Consider the following 23,973-nt stretch of genomic DNA (forward strand, 5'->3'; position numbering starts at 1 on the left):
TTTGCTGGGGAGTTCGCTAACCCAATTGGGGTTCTGACTAATAGCTGCAGAGAGGGTGGAGCGCAGGCGTTGCTTCCAAACTGCGGGTGCTGGTCGTGCCTTGGTGGTCCTGTCCTGATCCTAATCTGGTTTTCCTGTCCTGTCATGGGGTGTCCTATCTGCACCTGCTGTCCCATAGATGACTGTCCTTCCTTGGGGTATTTCCTGTCCTTAACTGACCCGTGGCCAGGGTTGGTCTACACACCATTCTAGGTAATTATATAGGGCTAAGAACTCTATACTACACTCTCTATTTTCTGTCTTTGCTTTAATAAAGACAGTTCTTTGCATACGATAATTTTCCATGCTTTCCGCAAACCTACTATAAAAGTCATACAGTATATTTTCTTTAGCATGTCCCTATGTTTCCTTACCTTTAGAACACATTCTCTCCATACTGTTTATGAATCATTAAATATGGTATATAATTTTCTCCTGCAATCTGATTTGGACGTAATAATGCTAGAACTATAGCGTGTTCCACTTTTTCCCCCTCCTATAGATGTATAGGATTTCCAATCTTTTTTACTTTGAAGTAGTCTCTAAACAGTAAAATTCTAGTTCGTGATCTATTTCCGAAAATCTATTTAGCATATCGCTTTATTACTTTCCTATAGACTCCTAAATGGTTGCCTTAGTTTTCTTTTTATATGGTTATGTGCTCTTCGTTATTCTGATTATAGATTGTTTTCTCGTTGTAAATTGCATACTCTCAGAATCTGATTTCTAAGATAAACTTTTAAAACTTCCCAGTAGTCTGTGGTTATTTGATGAATACAGAAGAAATAAAAGTCGGTATTGTATTTTGCCTGCCTTTTCTTTTACAGCTAGCTCCCTGATCCGTTGTGGTCATAGGTACCCGTAACGGTGGATTGGTAAGTCGGGTACAATAGAAACAAATAGGAAGGTACCAGGGTTACTGGTAGTAGAGTGTTAGGTCACCCGATTATTGTATATGATAAATTGGAACAATATGGGCCTGGTACGTGTATGGTGAAATTATTGGCCGGGTGACCTGCGATCTCTATCAACATGAGGTCTATCTAGCCCTGTAGTAGATATCCGTCCAGTCGTGCTCCCTCAGTTGTCGCTAGAGGCCTGCTCCCACCTATGTTGGCCTGCTTTGTATATATGCCTATTATGTTGTATCAGAAAGGAATATAACTCAGAAGTAAGACAGGTCCCCGAAGTTTTAGCGAGGAGCCACTTCTCAAATGACATTAGGGGCCATATGTATCAACATCCAGATTTGCGAATCTCAAATAGCGATTTTTTAGAAATCGCTATTTGAGGTTTGCAAATTAGTATGTATGTAGAAATTCGAATTTTTTTTGCGCTTTCTTATAATTCCTTAATTGCGATTCGCAAATTTCGAATCGCAATTAAGGAATAATTTCCCATTTATTACTATGGGCCAGGAGGCCCATTGGAATGAATGGGGAGGTATTCTCAATTTGCGATTCGCAATTTGAGAATCGCAAATTGAGAATAATTTCAAGGGTGCAGGGGTGTCCAAAGGACACCCTGTTGCACTCCTGAAATATGCATGGGTGCACATGTGGCGCACATACATGCCCTAAGGGCATATATATGCGTCACATGGCACTTTGAAAAATGCAAAAATTTGCATTTTTCAAGGAATTTGCAACTTACCACCATCTAGAAGTTGTTGGTAATTTGCGATTCCTTAAGGACAATTTGCTAATTTTTTTGGCTTCATATATTGCATTTAAGGAATCGCAAAATTTGCGATTCCTTAAATGCAATTGCAAAATAAGGAATCGCAAATTTTGCGATTCCTTATTTTGCTCCAGATTTTCCTTCATACATACCATTTAGCAAATTCGCATTCGCAAACGCCGAAATTCTGCGAATTTCGGCGAATGCGAATTTGCTCGATACATATGGCTCAAGGTGTCTATGAATGTTGGGCCTATTTCTGGGATGTATTAACCAGTGATGGACTTGCAGATAGGGAAGTCTTTCAGTCTCAGGGAGGTTAAAGTTCGTACACATTTGGTGGAATGGGAAAATCCCCTCTTCATCAAACATATGGCCCATAGAGCGGCACTCGGTTAATCTCCATGCCATGAACACCTTCGGATCAAGCCCAGTGGTAAAATCAGGGTTGTCGAACTGCGGCATTATAAGGGAAGGGAAGGGAAGGGAAGGGAAGGGAGCAAGTCCGCATCTGAGTCTGAGTTTGGTCTCAGGCTTCCATCGCTGCTTTCATGATTGGGGAGTGATACAAGTTTTGAGGCCTCTGTGCCCTTGGAAGAAAAGGAAACTTCCAAAGGGACGTACCTGCCACCGCCCTATCCTGAAACAGCCAGTGCTTTACGGATTCCGGTTGGCACCATTCCACTAGATATCTCATTTGGGCGGCCCAGTAATAGGAATGTAGATCCAGGAAACCCAGTCCCCCCCAATCTAGGGTGGCAGATAGCTAAGCTCCTTTTTCATACAGGGTTTCTTCCCCGTGCACACATTGCAGTATCTCCGTTTGTAATTTACTAAGCATTCCCTTTGGCAGAGCTAGCAGGATGGTGTGGAACAAGTAAAGTATTCGGGGGAGTATTGAAGTTTTCACTGAGGCCTTCTCCGGGCCGACGATCAAGGGCATATGTGGGCTTGGTCTACTCACTATGCCAGTGAACAATTTGAGGTCCATGTTCAGCAAGGAAATCTGTCGTTTGGGTTTGCCGGGTTTGGGGATTACAACAATAGATGTCGTGAGCATTATGGACAGTGTCCCACCGGGGGTAGTGAAAGAATTAAATAGCCTAGTGAGGATGGGGGCTAGAACGTGACAAAAAGTTTTGTTAAAAAAAAACAGAGGAGAATCCATCAGGTCATGGTGCTTTTACAGTCTTTAATCGAGAGATATCTGACATTTAAAAGAAAACTCTTCAGGCTGAATATCTTCATGTAGATCAGCCGTTTGATATGGTGTGAGCCGTGGCGTATGTGCAGATTATAGGCAGGCATCACTATCACTTGGGTCAAGGAATTGGCCACAATACAATGGTGCATAAAAATCCCTAAAGGCGTCTGCTATGTTGTTATCTTTAGTGATGTGCCCTTTGTCACAAATGTGTATGGATTAACACCTGCTGATTGCCGTAGTGCACACAATTTGCTGGCTAAGAGTTGACCGCATTTGTCTCCCCGACATAATAGGAATGGCAGAGACGAAGCGCTGCATATTCTTCCCAGTCTAGGTCCAGGCTGGCAAACTGTGATCGCAGCTCCGTTAATTGGCACCAGATACGCTGCGGCCCAGTTCATTGATGAACGCACTCTAAACTGGGTGGAGATGGTGCCTCTCTTCACCTTCCGCAGCTTTTTGTCCACCGCAGAAATAGCTATTAATTCTCCCCTAATAACTGCTTTATTGGCTTCCCAAAGAGTTGCTATAGAAATTTTATTTTTAGGAAACTGCTGAAGACTTTCCTGTTTTAAATATCCTACCCCTCTTCAGCGCATTCATGAGAAGTACTGTTTTTTTATTCCGATTGGGTGAACCAATCGCAGAGATACTCCTCCGGGAGTCGAGTCTAGCGCTATATAAGCCTCTAAAATAAATAAATAAATAAATGTGTCGTTCATGGTGAGATAGGTGGTCATAAGCTTTTGGATTTGAGAGACCACTGCGGGACGATGTAGCATTGTGTCTCGTAGTCTCCAGTACTGGCGCGGAAGGACCCCCACTGGAGTCGATAATGTAAGGGTGCCAGCCGAGCGGTCCAAGAGTGCTACTGCGAGGATCTCTGACTCGGTGAGGAGGAACTGTATGTCCCTCGTGCTCAGAAGGTAGTCTAACCTGGCATATGTCCTGTGTGTGGAAGTAAAAGGTGTAGTCGCGTGGGTTAGGGTGTGAATCTCTCAACAGGTTCGGATTTCTAGATCTCTCATCCACTCTCACCATCTCCTAGACAGTGCCCCGGTTTGACCATGTCTCTGCGCAGACCTATCCATGTCAGTGTCTATGACCAAGCTTAGGTCATCTCCGATCAACACCCCTCTCTCTCCTGGGTTGAGAGTGAGCCACCTAGTGCTGTAAGGAGGAAGGTCTCCTGTCACTCATTCGGTGCATATACAGACCCAATAAAGAAGGGTCGATCTTCTATTGTGAGCGGGTAGATGAAGAGTCTGCCCTTGATTTCTATCCTTTTGGGCCATACTTTCCCCTTAAAGAAGTGTGCTACCAGGATAGCTACTCCTGCCTGCTTTGTGTAAGTGGAGGAAAAGAACTGGTGAGTAAACACTCAAGGCGGTGACAATCTCCAGGGAGGAGGGGTGTCTCCTCAAGCAGGGATATGGCAGCTCCCAAGTTCTCGAGATAGGAAATGACTGCTCTCCGTTTAGTTGGATTGTTGAGGCCCTTGAGGTTGATTACCTTAAAAGTAGCAGCTGGCACTGGAGCTATGTGCAGCGCAAGCGGAGGATGTGTAGCTACTAAAATGGTAACCCTTCTCGGTGTCATGTAAGTAATGTGGTATAACCTTACAAAAATATATAAGAAACCCAACTGAAACACCCCATCTCTAAATAACTAGTAGGTGAAAACAGGTAAATTAGTCCCAAAATGGGCGCCTGTATCTCAGTTCTGGGAGTCAAAAATAGTGGAATCCAATCCAATAGCCCAGCCCAGCAATGAGATAGTTGCCAGCTTCTCTACGGAACGCTTGTCTGTGCCAGGACCTCAGGTATCGATTGCAATACCTCTTTTGACCCTCCGCTATATCAGCATGGTCTAGGCGGTTCGTCTTCTCGAGCGAGGGGAGGAGGGGGGGCCGGGCGAGCGATCCTCTGGCTGTGGGTCGATGCCAAGTATTTGGCATGTTGATGCCAAGAATTTGGTATGTTTCAGTCAAAGACCGCATCTGGAAGAGCCTCCCCTCTAGGCTGAAAATAATGCGAAATGGGTGACCACAGGAGTAGGCCACTTCTTTTTTCCGTTGATCTTGTGTGGCCGGTTTGAACTCACGTCTTCACTGTAGTGTGATTGCCGAAAGGTCTTGAAACAGTATTAGCGTGCGATCCCTGAAGCAGAGAGGGTATTTCTCCCACACTTTATGAAGGATTTCCTCTATAACCTGAAAGTCAGGGAGGCACACTAATATGTCTCTCGGGGGAGTCCCATCCGGGCGCGGTCTCCCAACTCTGTGGGTGCGCTCTATTTTGATAACAGTCTCTGGGTCAACCCCTAAGATATAGCGGAAGAGGTCTCTAACAAATGCAAAGAAGTCTTCACCCTCTGCTTGGGTCGCCACTCCTATTATACGAATGTTGTTCGGGCAGGATCTATTCTCTAAATATTTCACATGGGCATGGAGGTCCAGCTGTTGATCCTTAAGGCAGATTACCTCCTGCTGAAGGGTGCGGGCTCTTGTAGGTTGCAGCCTCCAAGTGTTCCCAGGCCGCAGCCTCGTCTCAGCTCCACCCCATAGTCTCCGCGACCAGTGGCTGTCCCCGTAGCCGCAAGGGTGCTCACCTTCTCCAAGTCCCAGGTCTAGCACCGTTGTTGTGGGTTGACCCTCGTCTCCCTCTGCAGTCTTCTCCCAGTACCGGTTGTTGAGCGGGGGGCAGTTGAAGCAATGCCTCCCCGCCACCACCCTAGTCGTCTCTCCAGAGTCGCTTGCCATATTCTCCTCCAGCTAGGGCTTAATTCCAGCTGGATGTTGGCCCGTCTGCCACACCGGGCTCTGCCTGGTGCTCTCAGGGCCCTATAGCCCGCAGCCTTAAGGTAGCCCAGACCTCAGCCTTATCCCGGCTTCACACTGATTTCACTGCTGCAAGCATTCGTCTCTGCCAACCCACAGGGTGGTCGCCACTGTAAGCCCCAGTCCCTATGGGTTTAGCATAGTTATTGTGAGCGAGGGCACTCTCCCTCTGATCTCCGCAAGTTTGTCCTACATCGAGCATGGACTACGCCCAGGCCGCCACCACAGATGCTCGATTCAGGTGGCCGTTCACCCGGGGTCTGGATGGAATCAGGGTCAAAGAAGGTGCACTTGGGTCAGCAGCACCCCGGTTGTCTCATCAGGTGTCCGTAGATCGTTTAAGACACGATTGACAGCCATGGTGGAAAAGAGGTCTTACCCGACTGTCAACTTGGCCACGCCCCAACTCACCCAATTTTGAGACGACTGTCAACTTGGCCACGCCCCAACTCACCCAATTTTGAGACAATCAGCAAGCTTGCCTTGCACGGGTGACAAGTTTAATTAATTTAATGTCTCATATTTATCCAGATTAGTGGGGGTTGAGTCAGAGAAGTGACAAAAAGGTTTTAGGTTTGAAATGGTCTTGATTATCTGAGGCTGGTAGATTTTGTTAAATGAGTATTATTGTTTATAAGGCAATGTGTGAGATTGGGTGAACTAAAATATGAAGCCAACACTTATGACTTTCTTTATTACTTGCATTTTTTAACCAGGTCAGTGACAGTGAAAAATATTGGAGTACTGTTTGACAGTTTTAGTGATGAGGGTGAAAATAATCTCAAAGTAGATCGGTCAAATCTACTGGAACTAGGTCATTATTTCAGAGAATGCCCTCATTAGAAAGAAGTTGTTTTCCACATACATATCATGAAACATCCAACAGTAAATAAAAAAACAGAAATTAACAGAAGGATGCAGCCAAGGAACTTAGAATTTTCAAGCTGAGCAACTATGTCTTTAGCAATGGATAAAACAATTATTTTTTCATGCACTTTGCCCCACTGAGGAAGTTACTTACCTTTGGTATTGTCTTATCTAGCAGAGACTTCATCTAGTCACATATGCCTTTCCTTAGAATATTCCCCAGGCATCTGACTGGATCCAGAAATGTTCAAGTAGTACCCCTGTGCGCCGGTAGCTGGCGTCTTTCAGCTCTATTTTGGCATCATCCACACCGGAAGGGGCATGGCGGTGCCTATATAGACATCTCCCCGGTGCACTGAAGTAAATTTCGCAACTACTTTCCACACCAGAATCACATAACCGCAAAGAATGCTGACACACTGGTGTGCATTTCTAAGGCCCTCAGAGTGAGGAAAGATGGCAGGGTCGACAAAAATTGTGCAAACAGATATAGCCTCTACATAATAATGCCTTAAAGTAACTTTTTACATCTGATAGATACTTCTAGCCGCACATTCCTGATCTTAGACTAGATACCCAAGCAATATATCCCAGGAGGAAGGTCTGCGAAACAGATTAAACAAAAAAAGTCCTGCAGGACCAAATGGTTAAAGTGTCCATCACGATGGACCTGACCATACACACAGTAATGCTATGTGAACGTCTGTAACATCCACATTGCTGCCTGAAAGATGTTCAGGACAGGGATTCTGCAAACTAACGCAGTGGTCACAGCCTTGGATGTGAAATGAGTACACAAAACCTCAAGGGGTTGCCTTGTGGCCATTGCATAGCAGATACTAATGCAGAGCACTATCCATCGTGAGATGGTCTGTTTCAGCATGGCCTTCCCTTTCCTGGTCCCTACTTACCCTACAAAGAGTTGATCGTCCACCCAGAACTCTTGTGTGCGATCAAGGTTGAACACAAATGCTCTTTTAGAGTCCAGATGGTGAAGTCCCTCCTTTTCTTTAGAAGAGGGAGACGGAGCAAAGAAGGTAGGCAAGTTGAGGTTTTGGCCTTTGTTAATGTTAATGACATGTATAAAGCGCGCTGCTGTCCAAAGGCGTCCTGGCGCTGTGTAAGATGTCCCCCTAGAGTCTGGTAATGAAGTTGCCTTGAGCTTTATGAGTTAAACAACCAGGTTTTTAGGGCTTTCCTAAAAACGAGCAGCTCTGTTGTGCTTCTGAGAGAGAGTGGAAGGGAGTTCCATGCTTTGGCGGCGCCTACAAAAAATAACTCCTGCCACCCCAATTGGCTTTTTTTGCCAATGGAATGCGAATCAGTTTGGCTTCTGAGGAGGGCAAGGATCTTGTAGGAACATACCAGTTGGTATTTTGGATCAGATGTTTTAGACCCATGGAGTGTAGTGATTTGTGAGTTACGCATAGGGCCTTAAACAAAACTCGCTTCTTAACTGGCAGCCAGTGTAACTTTCTAATTTCTGCCGAAATAGATTCATATTTTGGAGTGCCTGACAGCAGTCTGGCTGCTGCATTCTGTAGGAGTTGTAGTTTCCTTAGGAGACCTTCCTGCGCGTTGACATATAGGCCATTGCAGTAGTCCAGCCGGGACATGGCTAAGGCCGTGACGACTGTCTTCTGACTTTCTGTAGGAAGATAGGCCAGTATTTGCTGAAACAACTGAGTTTACTTGATCTTTATGGGACAACTTGTTGTCAATTATGAACCCTAGGTTTTTCACTATCCTGACTGGTGTTGGAAGAGGGCCAAGGGAATCTGGCCACCATGCTGGGGTCCAAAATTGAGGGTTGTTTCCAAACAGGATCACCTCTGTTTTAGCAGAGTTGAGCTTCAAACAATTCCGGGCCATCCAGCCACCCACAGCTGTCATACAGTCGTGGAAATGCCTTGCTGGCTCCTGAGTTTCATTTGGAAGCATAGAGACAACAATCTGAGTGTCGTCCGCATATGAGGTCAACTTGAGTCCAAAGGAACCGATGAGGGGAGCGAGCTGGGAAACAAATATTGAAAAGAGTGGGGCTCATGGATGACCCCTGCGGGACTCCACAGGGGAGGGAGAATGACTTTGCAGAGAAGTTACCGAGCGTAACTGCATCAGTCTTCTAAAAATGATTTAATCAGTTTCCATGCCCTGCCTGTGACACCAATCTCATGCAGCCAGTCCATCAATAAATTGTGATGGACTGTGTCAAACGCCGCAGAGAGGTCCAGCATAATCAGGACTCCATTCCCTCCTTGATCTAGGGTGGCTCTTATTTCTTCGGTAAATTTGATGAGAGCCGACTCAGTGCTGTGGCTCCCTCGAAAACCATACTGCGTGGGATCAAGTTTATATCCATCATCTAGAAATCGACTGAGTTGGGTATTTATTAATTTTTCAATAATTTTTGCAGGGAGCGGTAATCTAGAAATTGGCCTAAAATTATTGGAGTCCAAGGGGTCGAGCATGGGCTTTTTAAGCAAGGGAAGAATCGATGCTGTCTTCCAGGCTTTCAGAAAATAGCCCTCTGAAAAAATCTTATTGATGATCACTGTCAGGATTGATATAACTGGTTCGGATACCAACTTCAATATTGAGGGAGGACCAGGGTCCGTTTGGGATCCTGATTTGACTTTCGTCAGGATAGTGTGGACATCCGCTGCTGTAGTAGGTGTAAAGTTACAGAGCTGAGACGTAGTATCCCCAGGCTCTTCCTCATTGGCCATCTTTAATTGAGGGGTGTGATTTGTATCTACTGTAAATGTACCATACATATCTTCCACTTTCTAAGGAAGAAGTTGGCTATCTTATCGCACAGTTTTTGACTGGCTACAATGGGATTTGAAGGGGGTCGGCTAGGGCTGTAACTGTTTTAAATAGTTACTTAGTGGAGTTGTTTGCAGACTGTATTTTCTTAACAAAAAAATCTTGTTTTGTTTTATGCAGTAGATTCTTATAGTCTGATAAGCAAGGTTTATATTTGGGTTTTTCCTTGGCATTGTACTCCCTCCTCCATACCCTTTCTTGATGTTTACAGAGAAGTTTACTTTCTCTTAGGTCCTGGGAGTACCACGGAGACCTTGACCGTTCCCTATTGTTATGGGTAGTTTTCATTGGAGCTAGCTTGTTTGTCGCTGCTTCTAACCAGGTAGTGTAGGCCAATGTGGCCACGTCTAAATCTCCTGGTAACAGAGGAGCGGTGGAGACTAGTTGCTCTTGCAGTTCATTGGCATTTATTCTACCCCATGCTCTGGTGGTTGTTTGTTTCAACCCTGGTCTCCGGATATCTTGAACTGGTGATGTCACCTCAAAAAACACTATCCTGTGGTCTGACCAGATCACCAGGAGCGTGTTTATGAACCTCAGATGGCTGTTATTGAAGAAAATTGCATTGAATGTGTGTCCAGCTATGTGTGTGGCCTCAGTGACCAGTCGATATAAAACCAATTCATTAGATCTACCAGATTGAGTGTGTCTCCATCGTTATCCATTTCTAGGTGAAAATTAAAATCCCCTAAGATGGTATATGAGCTGGCACTTATCCCTCTTTCTAGCCAGGTGTCTGCTTGTGTTATGAATCGACTCCTAGGACCAGGCGGTCTATAGATCAATGTGCCTTTAAATGTGGAATGGTGAGCCAACGAAAAGCTGAAGTCTAATGCCTCGCATTCTACGTTGGGAGATGGGCTAAAATTTGCCTTCAGCGTTTGTACATAGATCACTGCTAGACCCCCTCCCTTTTTACCCAGCCTATTTAATGTGTGGCAGGTGTACCCCAGGGGTGTGGCTTTTAACAGGTCTGGTTCTGACCCATCGTCTGTCCACGACTCAGTAATGAATGCAAAATATCTTTATCCTGGATTAGGTCTGCTACCTCGATACTGTGTTTGACTAGGGGTCTTGCATTCAATAGGGCACATTTAAACTGTTTTCCTACATTGCTTTCTATTTTGCCCATGGTGGTTTGTTTTGTTGGCCTCTCCTGTTGACTCATAGAATTTCGGACAGTTTTTTTTCAACCAGGGCAGCTTTCTAGACCCATTCGGCTAAACTGTTGAGGCCTAATAGTAATGCATGCAGGGTTGTTTCATGGATTTCTGGCTTTGAAGGAGTCTGCTTGAGTAGAAGTATGCGCAGGGGACTTCATTGGTCAGACGGGCAGCATGGCCGGCGCTGTGCGCAGACAGGCATGCCTTTGGCGCGCTCGCGCCAGCTTCCTGTTTTGTAGTCAGGGAGTAGTTTAAACACCAGCCCGGTAACCCACTTCCCTCCCAAGATGGCCGTCGCCAATCCTTGGTTCGGGGCGAGGTCCCGCGAGGTAAGTGCAAAATAGCAAAGTTACAAAACACAACTAAATTACTCCAACTTTTAAAAAGAATTAAAATTGCCACAGAGATTCGTTGGTCCACCCGGCTCAAGCCTCAGGGGACATCTAAGTCCACAACATTGTGAAGGAAGGAGGCATGGGTTCTCAGAATTAACGTGTTTGTGTACAAAGTGGTATAGGGAGGAAGCACATGGAGTGCCTATAGTTCGCTAACCCTCATGGCCGATGTTATGGCCACTAGAAAAGCCATCTTGATAGGCAAGTTCTGTAGCGGCTCAAAGGGTGCACAAATGAGAAAGTGGAGGAGCAGGTTAAGGTCTGATGGGAACATATGCTGTAGACATTTCAGGAACCTAGTTACACCGAGTGACTTGATCACAAATGGTTGGACTAGCAAATGCAAGAACGCTGAGATGGCAGCCAGATAACCTTTAACCGTGCCCCCAGCAGAACCCTGCTAGGCCAGGGAAAGAACAAACAAAGCTTGATATAAGGTGCAGAGAGATGTTTAATATTTGTGGAGCCACACCATGCCACACATTTGTCCCAATGCCAGGTATATACCATCTTGGTGGAGAGGCGTCCGGCTGCCAAAATGATATCACAGGCTTCGGGGGAGGTCGAAATCTGTCAACCGTCACTGCTCAATCTCCATGCAGAACCCTATCCTGTTGCTACAACAGCAGATCGGCGCGAAGGGTCAGCCTGATCAGAGGACCGATGCTCATGCTCAGAAGCTCGGCATACCAGACTCTCTGTGCCCAATCGAGAAGCAAAAGAATGTCTTGGGCCCAATTGTTCCTGATTTTTTTGAGAACTCTGGGCAGGAGTGGTATTGGCAGAAAGGCATACAGGAGGCCAGGGCTCCACTCAAGACAAAAGTTTCTCCGAGCAAGAGCTGCCTTGCAAAATCCAGCACACAGAACTGCAGACATTGCATGGAGTACAGATCCAATCGAGCTCTCCCACTCTTGAAAGAGGCCATGCACCACCTCCGGGTGGAGACACCATTCATGATCAGCTAGGCATAGACAGCTGAGTTCGTATGCCCTCCTGATCAAGGAGCTATCTGGGAAATACCATGACAATCCAGCTATGTCCAGAGACGCAGGGCCTGTTGACAAAGGGTCCACAATCAGACCCACCTTCTTTGTTGTAGTACCACATGGAGGTGGTGTTACGTGAATACCTACACCCACCTCCCCCTGATCAAAAGAAGGCAGCTTCAGATCGCCCAAAGCTCCAACAGGTTGATGTAGAGTCTGCACTCCGCTGAAGACAAGTCGTCAGATCTCCACCCTCTCCTATGTGCCCACCCCAGCCCAGGAGTGGCACATTTGTACCTACAATCAGCTCTGGCTGGGGTAGGGAGAAGGTCTACTGCTGGCTTATCGGTGGCACTTGGAAGTCTAGAACACCAGACAAGTGGGTTTTGCAAATCATCTAGAGGGGATACTCCACCCCTTTTCTGCAAACCCCTCCACCCACTTACAGCCAGCTGACAGAGGACCATCTTTCTTAGCTCGGTCAGGAATGTATGATACTAATCTTAGTTCCAGTCCGGTCTGTCCTGGATACCAAGGATACGGGATGGTAGCGTTGGACTTGCAGGAAGGCTTCAACCACCAAGCTCCACGGGGTGGGGTGCTGCCTGAGGAAATTGGGGCCCAAAGGAACTGCTGTGCAGGGCTAGGAGCAGGCCCCAAGCTGGACATCTCTAAGGGCTTCTTAAATGGAGGCAAGGGTTCATGGGAAGCGACTCCAGGCTGAAGCACCTCTGTCAAGACAATCATCTTGACTGCCACTGAGGGCAACTGAAGGTCTAAGACCTCAACCGCTATCTGCACCACCATTGAGAAAAAGGCACTCTTTCGGTGGGGGGGTGGGACACCAGCCATTGTCTGGTGAGGTGTCCAAACCACTGCCATCAGCAATTTCTTCTTACCAGTTGTTCTCATATTAATCTAGGGGATGATGGTAACCATAGGGGTCCTCAGACTTCTCCCAGTCATCACGCTTTCCAGGCCTGTCAAAAGAAAAAGGAATTGGCTCGGATTCAGAGGGCATTGTCCCGGTCAGCATTGGCCGACGAACAACCAGCTCAGTGTTAGAGTTTGGTAGGATGATGGGGCCTGTGCCACTGTGGGGTCGTCAGAGGCACCAGGAGACACAGCAGGCTTTGCCGGTAGCACCACTCCGGAACTAGCATTGGGTTCAAGGGGCCCGACTGGGGCAGAGGCCAGACGACCAACCGGCAGATATCCAATAGAGGCTCCTCCCAAAGCCCTTTGGCCCAAATGCACTCCAGAGGGGTCAGGCAGCCCAAATATGAGGCACATGACCTCATAAAATGTCTTACCTTGCGGAGGCGTCGCTCCGAGAAACTCTGGGAGTCGCAGAGTTGACCCTTGCACAGGTTCCATGATAGAGTGAGACCTAAAAAGCTGAAGTACCTGTGCCTCATCCTAAAACTTGGACCAGAGCAGGGAAGTTAAAGAGTGCTTCAACTTCTTGACTGCTTCCTCTTGCTGGACTTACCCAACAACATCGATTACAACAACAGTCTCGAGCGGTCCTGAGCCTTCCGCACAATCGTACCTGGGAGCGTAGCGGGGTCATCTAATGTCAGGAAGCAAGGAGCTTCCGAGAACATTCCCTCAGCACCTTAGAGTTTATGGCACAGCAGTTGTTGCAGGTCTTAAGGTTGTGGTCCAGCTACAGGCACCAAAGGCAAACAAGATGAGGGTCTTTGAGACATCTCAGGGCTCGAAAAATAATTTCATTTTTACTAGACCTGCAGGTCTAGTAACCTACAAAATCTACTCGACATAACTGAAATGCACTTGACCTCGGTCTGTGAAAGCAAGCAATGACAAGTTAACAAGAATTAAAGGCATTTTTATTGCTCATTTACTTTGTGAGCAACAAAGAGGCCTTTAAATCTTGCTCTCTTGTCACATTTCCTCTGCTTTCAGAGACAGAGGTCAAAAGTCACTTTATTTTCCTACTCTCAAGAAAGTAGGACTTAAAAATAGCTCGCCCTATTTAAATCTGGCTTGCATATGCGAGCGGGCGAGTGGATATGTAAAGCCCTGCATCTGTCTGTGACATGCACCACCACATGGTTTAAATGCCATTTTTTTTTAGAAGAGACTCCTAACACATCAAAAGATGGAAATTTCAAAACAGACTTGGACAAAAGTTGAGAAAAAGTTAGTCAAAAGAATACTGAGGGTAGTTCTGTCCCGATCTTCCTTGATTGGCATGGAACTTTAACGCCCTGGGGTAACGTCTATATAGACATCGTACACGTCACTTTTGGCGCGTACACCACCGATGTGGAGCTGAACGACACCACCTACTTGCAAGCAGGAGTACCCCTGGAAAATTTGCAGGCCAGTCTGACGCCGGAGGAATATTCTAAGGTAAGCAATCTTGCAGCAGGAAGGCTCTACCAGAAATGCTGCACATTTTGGAGGTCTTTTAAATCTGAACCGGGTTACATATATTTTATTCACAGATCATGAATCTAGTGGCTCACTGGTAGCACACAAGGTTAACCACAGTTCAACATGGTAAAGTACTTCTTAAAAATAGGAGAACTTCTATACAACAAAGACTGTGGGAAAAAAGCATAGCCTTTTAGGAACAGCTGTGTTTTAATAAAAAAAGAGGTGGTGTGTGCATTCTTGAGAAAATTGTGTGCAACCAAGATGCTGAGCACCAAATCAAGTTACAATGAGAGTAACTGGAGGGTAGTCAAGGCCGCAGATAAAATACATTTCTACATCTTATAACAAACATTTTACAAGGGTTATTAAATTAAACTGTATTTTAGTAATCTGGTAACATTTGAACTTTGAAAATAGCATGAAAATATTCACTTGATTCCTTTTCACAGAAAAAAACTAAAAGAAGCTATACTAGTCCTTCAGAAAAACCTTTAAGAACATGGACTTAAAATAAACAAATTTCGAGTGAACAGTGACTCTGAAAATTTTACTCTACACCCTGGTGGGCGAAGAAACTCTTGAAGTTAACTACATTTTTAATCAGTGATCAACAATGGGTCAGAGGCGGTCATTCTGGTCTTACTCATATGTCTTATTAACTTATTTGAAAAGCAACAAATGCTGCAAAAACCACAGTCAGTGTGCAAATACATGGTTAGGACTTCAATAGCTGGCGATTCCAGTGAAAGGAGGGGAAAAGGGAGGGTTAAGTGAAAAGGCTGGTACAAAATACCATTTATTCATTTTTAAAATGTTATTTTAAACCTCATTAACTTCAGCTTTATTGCAAAAACACTGAATTACAAACTATGTGCAATTAGAAATGCGTGGCAGTTTAAAAACAGGATAAATATCTTATTTTTTTAATCATAAATAACAGAAACAAAATATTTGGTTATCTTCAATACAATCTGTACCATGCAATGAAATCAAATAGTAGCAAAAAGCACCACCTGCTGGATATTTTCTCCAATGACTTAACATCTGGTACAGAAGCAGTGTATCGGTCGATCTTTGTAAACATCTGCCAGCAGAAACTCGAGCTAATTTTACAGTACCCCAGCAGGCCAGGTGCCACAGGTCAAAAATTAAAATAGACTACATAGAAAAAGAAGCACATCCAATATCAGTAAAAGTATGTTGTTTTTCCAGTTTAGTAGGAAACTAAATGGTTAACTTATTGAAAGAGAAATATTGTACAAAGAGCTGCAATTCAACATACAGAGTGTCCTTAAACCATCTAGTGTTTGAGTAAGAGGCACAAGCCATGTTAAGATGAACCAAAAATAAAGAAATTAAATCAGACTTGAACTGATGCGCTATTTAACAACTGCACACACTAAACATTCTATACAAAAAACAGTAATTCTGAACATAATGAACTAAAAACAATCAGATTTGATCGAAACTATAGAAAGGAAGGGGCTATGGGATATAACTGTTTGCCTGAACCAGTAATCCGAATTAATTTAAACCAAAATACAAACGTAAAAAACGATTGTACATGGAAGACTAAATTTGAAACAAGATTGGTTCAAACAAGATGCCTCAAAGCACTATTAAATCCACATATACTTAAGGGTTTACTTCCTAAGTTCCCACTCCCTTTCACCAGTAAAATTTACACATATAGCAGAATTTGCTCCTCTCTTCAGAAAAAGAAAAAGCGCCACAAAAATCCGAGCCAAAATGTAATAGTCATTCCCACAAAACACATTGAGTCCTGTTGAACGTAAAAAAAACAACTCCTGACAATGATAACAATTGGTAGTGATTTACCTTGAGGAGTCAGTGTCTGTATGTTGTTACATCAGAAAGTAAGTACTGAATGCATCACGGAAGAGGTAGATTTGCGAACAACTTCACTACATGTGCACGGATTTATAACCACCATAATATTCCCTTTTACTCTAATGTAAACAAGCACACTTTAACAAAGCAACACTATTAATGTTATCAGTTTAAGAAATTCCACAGCAAAAGAGAACATGATGACTTTTCACACCCAGTATAATTTAAAAAAGTGGTGCAGTCTGGATTGGGAGGTTAATTTTGTAACAGACATTTCAACTTTAACTCAAAATGGGGGGCAGGTAATGAGTAATAAGCTGAAAAATAGTGCACCCAAAAGACAGTTCATTCCGATAAATAGTGCTTTGCTGCTGTATTATAAATTCACAAATCATATTTATGATTTGTTTACAAAATAATCTTGCCCAATACAGGTAAGTGCTTGCCAAAATTATGAAGCACTCACAAATGGGTGCCTGGCAGTTATATTCCAGGACTGGCTACATTTGAAAGAACAGCGCCAAGAACCAGCTAATCACAAAGCATGATTTTTTGGGGGGTCTAGACCATTACATAAAATTAAAAGTACAAGCAACGTCAGCACAGATTAAAGGAATAGGTTAAGACAGCTACGGTTATAAACGTTTCCAAACCACCGAAAGGTCACTAAGTGGTAAAATCAAAACTAGGGGTGTACAAAAATGTGCATACTTCCTTTTGAGTAATTATACCAAATATTGGAAAAATTATGTGAAATGGGGAACTATCTTTTAATGTGAAATGTGTCCTACTGATCGTTTGGGATGAGAGGGCGCATTTCAGGCACAAATTATTATTATTTTATTTTTTTAATTTCTGGTCGTTCACATTATTCCAGCGTTCCTTTGATAGGATTTTTATCTAAACTGTATTTAACTTCACAACCAGGTATAAACAGCATAATTTCAGGAATTTAGCATTATAAATCTAACACAAGAGGTCAGAAATTACTCGAGGTTAAACTAGCCTAAGGAAACTTTCACCCTGGCCTAACAGAACACATTGAACGCTATTATAATACCCTAAACAGCCACTAGATGGCAGCACTATACAACATATGGGGTTCTGTAACCACTTCATACTGCAGAAGCACCCCTAGGCTACCCTATTTTAGAATAAACAGTAGGCGGGAGGTAAAACTCCGAAGGCTGAATGTGTTGTTTTTACATAAACAAGAGTTCCTCTGAGATAACGGCTATCAAGGCCCATAAACTATTCAAATTAGCATCACCCAAGAAAATGTTGGCGTACATAAACATGGCTATCAGCTGCATTATAAAATACATTCCAGGTCTGTAAAGGGCACCACTGGGTGGCTTCACACAAAGCCTCACCCTCCAACATTTAACAAGGGACACATCTGTCCCTACTACCTCTATACAGGCTTCTATCCAAAGGATGACTGCTACAATTTCATATTCGCCCTATTCAGGCCATGAAAAAACATTTGCAAAATCATCAGACAAGCATCTAAATATGGGGAAAACATACAACGCTCTATCAACATGGTCAGTGTCAGGAGTTCTTTCAAACAGGACCACAGCCAAACTCTAATCAGTAGCACTGATAGACCACAGGGAGCAGTAAAAAAGAAGGCCTTTGAAAATGCACACCTTTATAGGGCACGACTGGGTTGCAGGAGAGCAGGCAAGAGTGGCCAGCCCTTGTAGGTTGACAAGCATTGGTAAACTTTAGAGGCCAGGCATTCTGGTGTCCTGAGAACATGGTCTACTACTAACTACAACATCTGGGTGTTTCGGCAGCTGCTGTTTGATGTGCTTGTTCTACCCCAGTTCAGTCATTCCAAAGAGGACAAACAGTGCTTATTATAAAAAGGGACAACACAAACTGAAATCCCAGTGACTGTGCAAACTGAGCCTGCCAAGAGCGAAAACCAAAAGTCAAGAAACAAAAAACGTTTGAGGAAATAAAACTGCTATTGGAAGAAAAATAAAACTGCCAGCACCACAAAAAAGTCAAGCAACAAATGACATTTAGAATCATACTACCTATATTGGGGCCCAGAAAATGATCCATCATCACTTTTGACTGCTACATTGAATATTGAAGCACCAGAGTGGTACATGTACAATTTGTCAGGCTCTTTAAGATGCAAGAGCAATCCAAAATGAACCTCTTTGAGCTCAACCACAGTCCACAGAGACAAAAGTTTAGAGTTTTCCTAGCGCTATCGCTCGCTGCCAACTCTACTAATCAGTTATTTCGACACAAGCCATAAAGCAAACACCTGCAAGAGAAGAATTTTAAATCCTATCCCGCAAAATGTACAATTTAAAAAAAAACATTTCATTCAAAGAAAGAGAGAAGACTAATTAAGAACAAAGGGAATTAAAAATGGTTCATTTCAAAATTGAGCGTTACATTCTCAAATGTTATACTGCATCATCGGAAAAACAGCGATAGGAGGGGCACTCAAGCTCATTGGAATTGCTGATGAATACCAAACAGAAGTGTATAGAAGTCTGGTTTGTAAACAAAATGTAGTGTAGAATTCAAACAAATCGAATTGAGAAGAGAAGCAGACGTCACATTGCCGAAAGAAGCTTCGCCCATAACCGCTGTACTTTGTAGAATTTGTGCTTTTCAGGCTCAACTGTTTGTTATTGCATATGTCTTAAATTCACACAAATAGGTTTTAGTTCACAGCCTCAGTGGTAGATTTGTAGATCTCAGTAGATTTGTGCAAGCAGCGTCCAGTTGTAGGTTAAGACAGTACAGGTCGCTACTCGTCGCATCATCCACATCGCGCCACTAAGAGGTTCGATCTCCGCACCCAATTATCAAAGGGATAAAATCAATCGGAATCCATATTTGTTGTGCATGCTCGTCACCATCATGGCCAGTATTAGCAACTCTGTGCTGGGATCAATGACCTGCAATCACTTTATAGGGAAGAAGAAACTCAACATGAGTGCTCCCGGTTGTCGCAAGAAGCATGGTCAACCTGAGGACCTATCGGTACCCGAGAGGGTACTCCTCAGCACATTGGTTTCAAACATCCCTCTTTGCTTTGTCTTCAGGATATCCCTTCTTATCACAAACGACACTTCGTCGTCAAGGTCACTGCCCACACCACGAACCACAGTTCAGAGGGTTGAAAAAGTAGAACAAAAGAATTTAAAAGTTTTTAACGTAATTACATCCAATACAATAAATATTAATAAAAGACATTATAGTGGGACTGTGGTCCTTAGAGATGGGTCGTTGTGTTACAGTAGATTAGGTGACCCGTGGGTCTTAGCCCTCGATGGTTCCAGTCATGCGCTCCTCATCAGCTTGTTTCTGCTGCTTGAGCTTCGAATAGGCGATGGCGTCTCCTCTGTAGAGAAGTAAGGAGTCACATTAGAAACATGCAGCTAAAACAGCTGTAAATACACCTCAGACACACTGGCCAAGTACTTGCGCTTGTCCCAACTTGGAGGAATTAAGTCGGCTGCGTCTAATCTAGAAACTGAGCGCCTGTGCTTGTAGTAAGAATTCTGGTAAGCCCCAATATATAATCAACTTCATAACAAGCATACAAAAACATTAAAAAAAAGTGAAGGGGTTTAATCTACTTCACAAACAAACCAGGAATGAGTCTGAGAATTTTTGGAGCGTTAACAAGCCAGCATTGAGATCAAAAGCCGACTTGAGATCCTAAAATACTTGAAAAGGGAAGGTTACCTACTGAGGCAACCAACCCTTTAGTCCTTCAGCCCTTTCAATCACACACATGGGATGCACTAGTTTGGAGGAAGAGAGGGGAAACCCCAGACTTCGGAAGACATATGTATTACCCATGGATGACTGGATGAAGCGGGTTAAATGCAATCTGTTTAGCATGTTCAGATATAGATTACATTTTCATGTCAAGTGGAGCACGTGTAGCAAATGGCCATACGAAAACATCCATCACCAGCTCGTCAACAGAAATGCTGTGATATTTATTTACCATGTGGTTCTTCACCATCTCGCGTTTCACCACTGGACGAAAGGTTTCCAATGCCTGACAGACTGCCTTCTCCTCCAACATGTTCATCTTCCCAAGACCCACAAATCACTCATGGACTTCCCTACAATGCGCTCCTAACCCATGTTCCAAGGTGTGCCGCAAGATGCTGACCAGGCATCCCCCAAAGAGGCTGGGGGCTGCTGGAGAATGGAGGAGGAAAGAGTGAAGGAGAGTCTTGGATAGCTTGATAAATTGGAGAAAGTATGGGGGGAGATGGTAGCTGGTGTTGAAATCATGGACTGGAATTAATAGAGTATACTGCCGTTATGTATGTTGTGTTAGATATATCGAATGTGCGTGACATACACCAAATCTTATTAGTCTGCGATAATTGGGATGATGAACCTCGCAGCATAGGTTAACCGCATGCGCGCTAGCGGTGTTCACGCTGAGCGCTGCGATTTTTAAAACCCCGCGTTACATGACGAGCTCAGCTGGTCATCAGCGTACAACAGGCGTCGCGGATGACGAGCTGAGCTCGTCATCAGCGTCGAAGGGGTTAATCACCACGTGATAAATGGTTTAACTGCTGTAATTATGATTATTCAATTTTTATATTTTCTTATTTATCTACATGGTAGTGTTGGACATTAAAATTGCCCACAACAGGAATACGATTTTCGTGTCTATGGGATGGGAACACCCACTGGGTTTACCAGTTAAAACTATGATTTAGGATCAGTGGCAAACTTTAAACATGCATAACCCTGCAACGATTACAGGGGCTGTTCAAACCGCTCTGGAGTCAGGGCAGCCGATGGCTGCTAACAGGCGCATTCCCAATATTTGGCATGGGACCCTCTGGTGTCTGGATGAGATGACCAGGTGCAGGCTCCCAAGTCGAAAGGGATCCCAGGAGACCAGTGGGTCAACAGCAATCCCGGATCATAACACTCCGCAAACCCGGAAAGCATCTCTGCAGCTCCTGGGATTACAGGTATGCAATTAGTCTTGTTCCAACACTGGTTACAAACTTCTTGTGGCCCATGGGTGACTCAAACTTTTCAGATGTCGTCCATGCAGAGATTCAATCTGAAGGCCTTGCGACTGGCCTTTCTATTGGTGAAGGGCCTGATCATTACCTCTGCCCAGACAATACTGCCTGACCTTACAGGCAGGTCACAAAAGCAGTGCTACCTCACCATCAGGCCTTCAGGGGGGAAAGGCAACTGGCAACCAGTCCATGTCACTGATATTCATCATCCCTGGGCTCGTTCACAGGCTCTTTGACAGGATGGCAAATTTAAGGAGAGCACTACCGGGCACGGGGCCAACCTAGTCTAGAAATCTGCTCAAGCAGATGTGGATTCTGGAGGGCTCAGAAACAAAGGACATGCAGCGGGTCAACTTCACACAGGACGAAGGAAAGTTACCGGAACCGCTATTTTGTGGATTTCATTCCCACTGCAAGTAGACATTTGGCGTTACTCACACCAAGCATATCATTTTACACCACACACTCCAAGTAGAAGAAATCTCGTTATGGAGAGTTTACACTATTGAGACAGGCAGGATCTCTACCATCATTATAATCTGCCACCAGCCAACTGCCAGCCTGGTAAGCTGGTGTAGGAGCTGCCTGTTCAACTACGGGGAAGTAGCCATCTGGAACCAGTAGAGCCTTTACTTGCAAACAAAATCATGGCGTACCTCTAGGGGCTAGAAAAGTGGGGAGGGTCTTGGAAAGAATAATTAAGCAGGTCAGAACTACAATAAAGAGGGCTGCACAGCTTTTCAAAGTCTAGAACTTCTGTATTTCTGTATCCAACCCCTCTTGTAATGTTGTATGCACCAGCCACCAGCACTCCTCTGGAGTGATGAGTGGAAGGGACTCCAAGACTGAACTGAAATGGACAGAAAGGGTGTTCTACAACTTAGCCCACAACACACGAATCGCCACTTTCTAAACAAATTAAGAAAGGTTGCTCAAAGAGAGAATGGACCAGCTGAATATAAGCACACACGAAGTCTGTGAATGAGGAGAAAGCGTAAAAAAGAATGGAATGTTCTCACGTAACAAACAAGGACAGTTGTAAAAAGTTGCAGAATTTTAGCAAGTGTTTAAAAACCCAGCAGCTTCGAATAAAATCTGTGTTAAAGGCACTCATGGGTCACACAGCTGTAACTACTGCATCCTTTCACCTAAAGGTTTGCGAAAGAGTAACGAATTCACCAGAACTTACTTCTTTCCAAGGGCTGAGAGTCCATACAGTACTCCTGCTGCAAAAGCAATGGCATTCCCAAAGAAAGTGGTGATGCTGAATTTCAGTATTATGGGAAACAAAGCCATCCTAGAGAAAGATAAAAGAACCAGTGACAAGTTCACAAACAGGAATGCTAGGCTGAAGGTGCACAGTCCTCTATTAGCCAACATGTTACACATATATAATAATTACAGCAGTCGAAGACTGAAAGAAGCAGTGCATTCATTGAGATTTTCAGAAATTAATTAAAACTGAACCTCAAAGTCCAATAACTCTTAATAATTCCTTGGTCCTTTACTCTCTACCCGGGACCACCGCTTCTTATCCTGACTAGTGCGTCTGAAGCACGGGTCTCCGCTCTGACAACTCGTCAAATCCAGCAATAATGCTCTCCCTCCCGTCCCCTGCACTTTTTTATTAGTTATTATACCCTTCCTGCTCTCCCTTTTGTGCACCAGGCAGCTAGGGAGAAAGTGTACTTTTCGGATTCGCAGCTGCTGGCAGATCCGATACGTCGTAATCCAGCCAGTCTCCTCCCCGGGGAAGTTCAATTCTGTCCAACTGCTCCAGCTCGGCCCCGAACGGGCTATCCACCTTCCTCCTCTTCCGGTCTTCGTTCTCGATCCCTCCACCCCACACCTGCACACCGATTTTCCTTTGAGTATTAGACAGGTGACTTCCCTGTTAAGTTTCAGAAAGAGCCTAAAAACCTGGCTCTTCCCTAAGAACTGAGAGCAGTGCCCTCACTGATGATCTGTCTCATTGACTGCTGTCGTTATTGGCTAAGTTGCAGCGCCAGGATACCCTTGGGGTGACAGTTTGCGCTATAAAGTACTGCATACATACATACATACGTACTGCATACATACAAAGGCCATTTATTTGATCTTGCACCATCATTAAAGAAAACCACTCCTGACCAAGGAAAACCTGTGACTAAAACAATTGATACACGAGCCAGGCTAGAAGAATAGTCACCTGCGCAACCCTATCAAACCTGCATCCGTGTCCTCTTAGTAACACCAGAGGATTCCCAGGTCTTGTGCAGCCTTGTATGCTGGTAAAAAGCTAAATAGCACAATAAACGTGCTGCAGAAATCTGTGTTGACCAATAAGTTTAAAGACTCCATTCTCAGAAAAATACTGCAGCCGTCCTCTGCAGAATGTCAATTTGTTTTAAATTATTTACTTATCTAGCAGTAAAAAAAACGTATTTTCTTCAGTGGTGTGAGAGATACAGTTATCTGAATTGTAGCGCTTGCTCTGGTATTTTTGGTAGAGTAATGAGCTACTTACCTACTGCAGTTATTCTATATATATATATTTCCCTTTGTTGCCACTTAAGATTACTTTGTACACATGCACATCCAGCTGGTACTTCTGGAGGTAGGGTGACTGGTGTGCCGGCTCAGGAACCATAGCATATGTAAGCAGCGTAAGTCCAGTAACA

General features: G+C 44.3%; 1 protein-coding gene across 1 annotated transcript in view; it reads right to left on the reverse strand.

Moving 5' to 3' along the window:
- Positions 1-14,602: 14,602 nt before the first annotated feature.
- CACFD1 (calcium channel flower domain containing 1) overlaps positions 14,603-23,973 on the reverse strand; it is a 33,450-nt gene continuing 24,079 nt past the window's right edge. Inside the window, exons 4-5 of the mRNA XM_078646122.1 lie at positions 22,503-22,610; positions 14,603-19,644 (exon numbers count right to left, since the gene is read on the reverse strand). Coding sequence (XP_078502248.1) covers positions 19,563-19,644; positions 22,503-22,610 — 190 coding nt within the window. The 3' untranslated portion in view covers positions 14,603-19,562. The remainder of the gene's footprint in view (positions 19,645-22,502; positions 22,611-23,973) is intronic.

This window comes from Lissotriton helveticus, chromosome 5_1 (assembly GCF_964261635.1).
Source record: "Lissotriton helveticus chromosome 5_1, aLisHel1.1, whole genome shotgun sequence".
Classification (NCBI taxonomy): domain Eukaryota; kingdom Metazoa; phylum Chordata; class Amphibia; order Caudata; family Salamandridae; genus Lissotriton; species Lissotriton helveticus.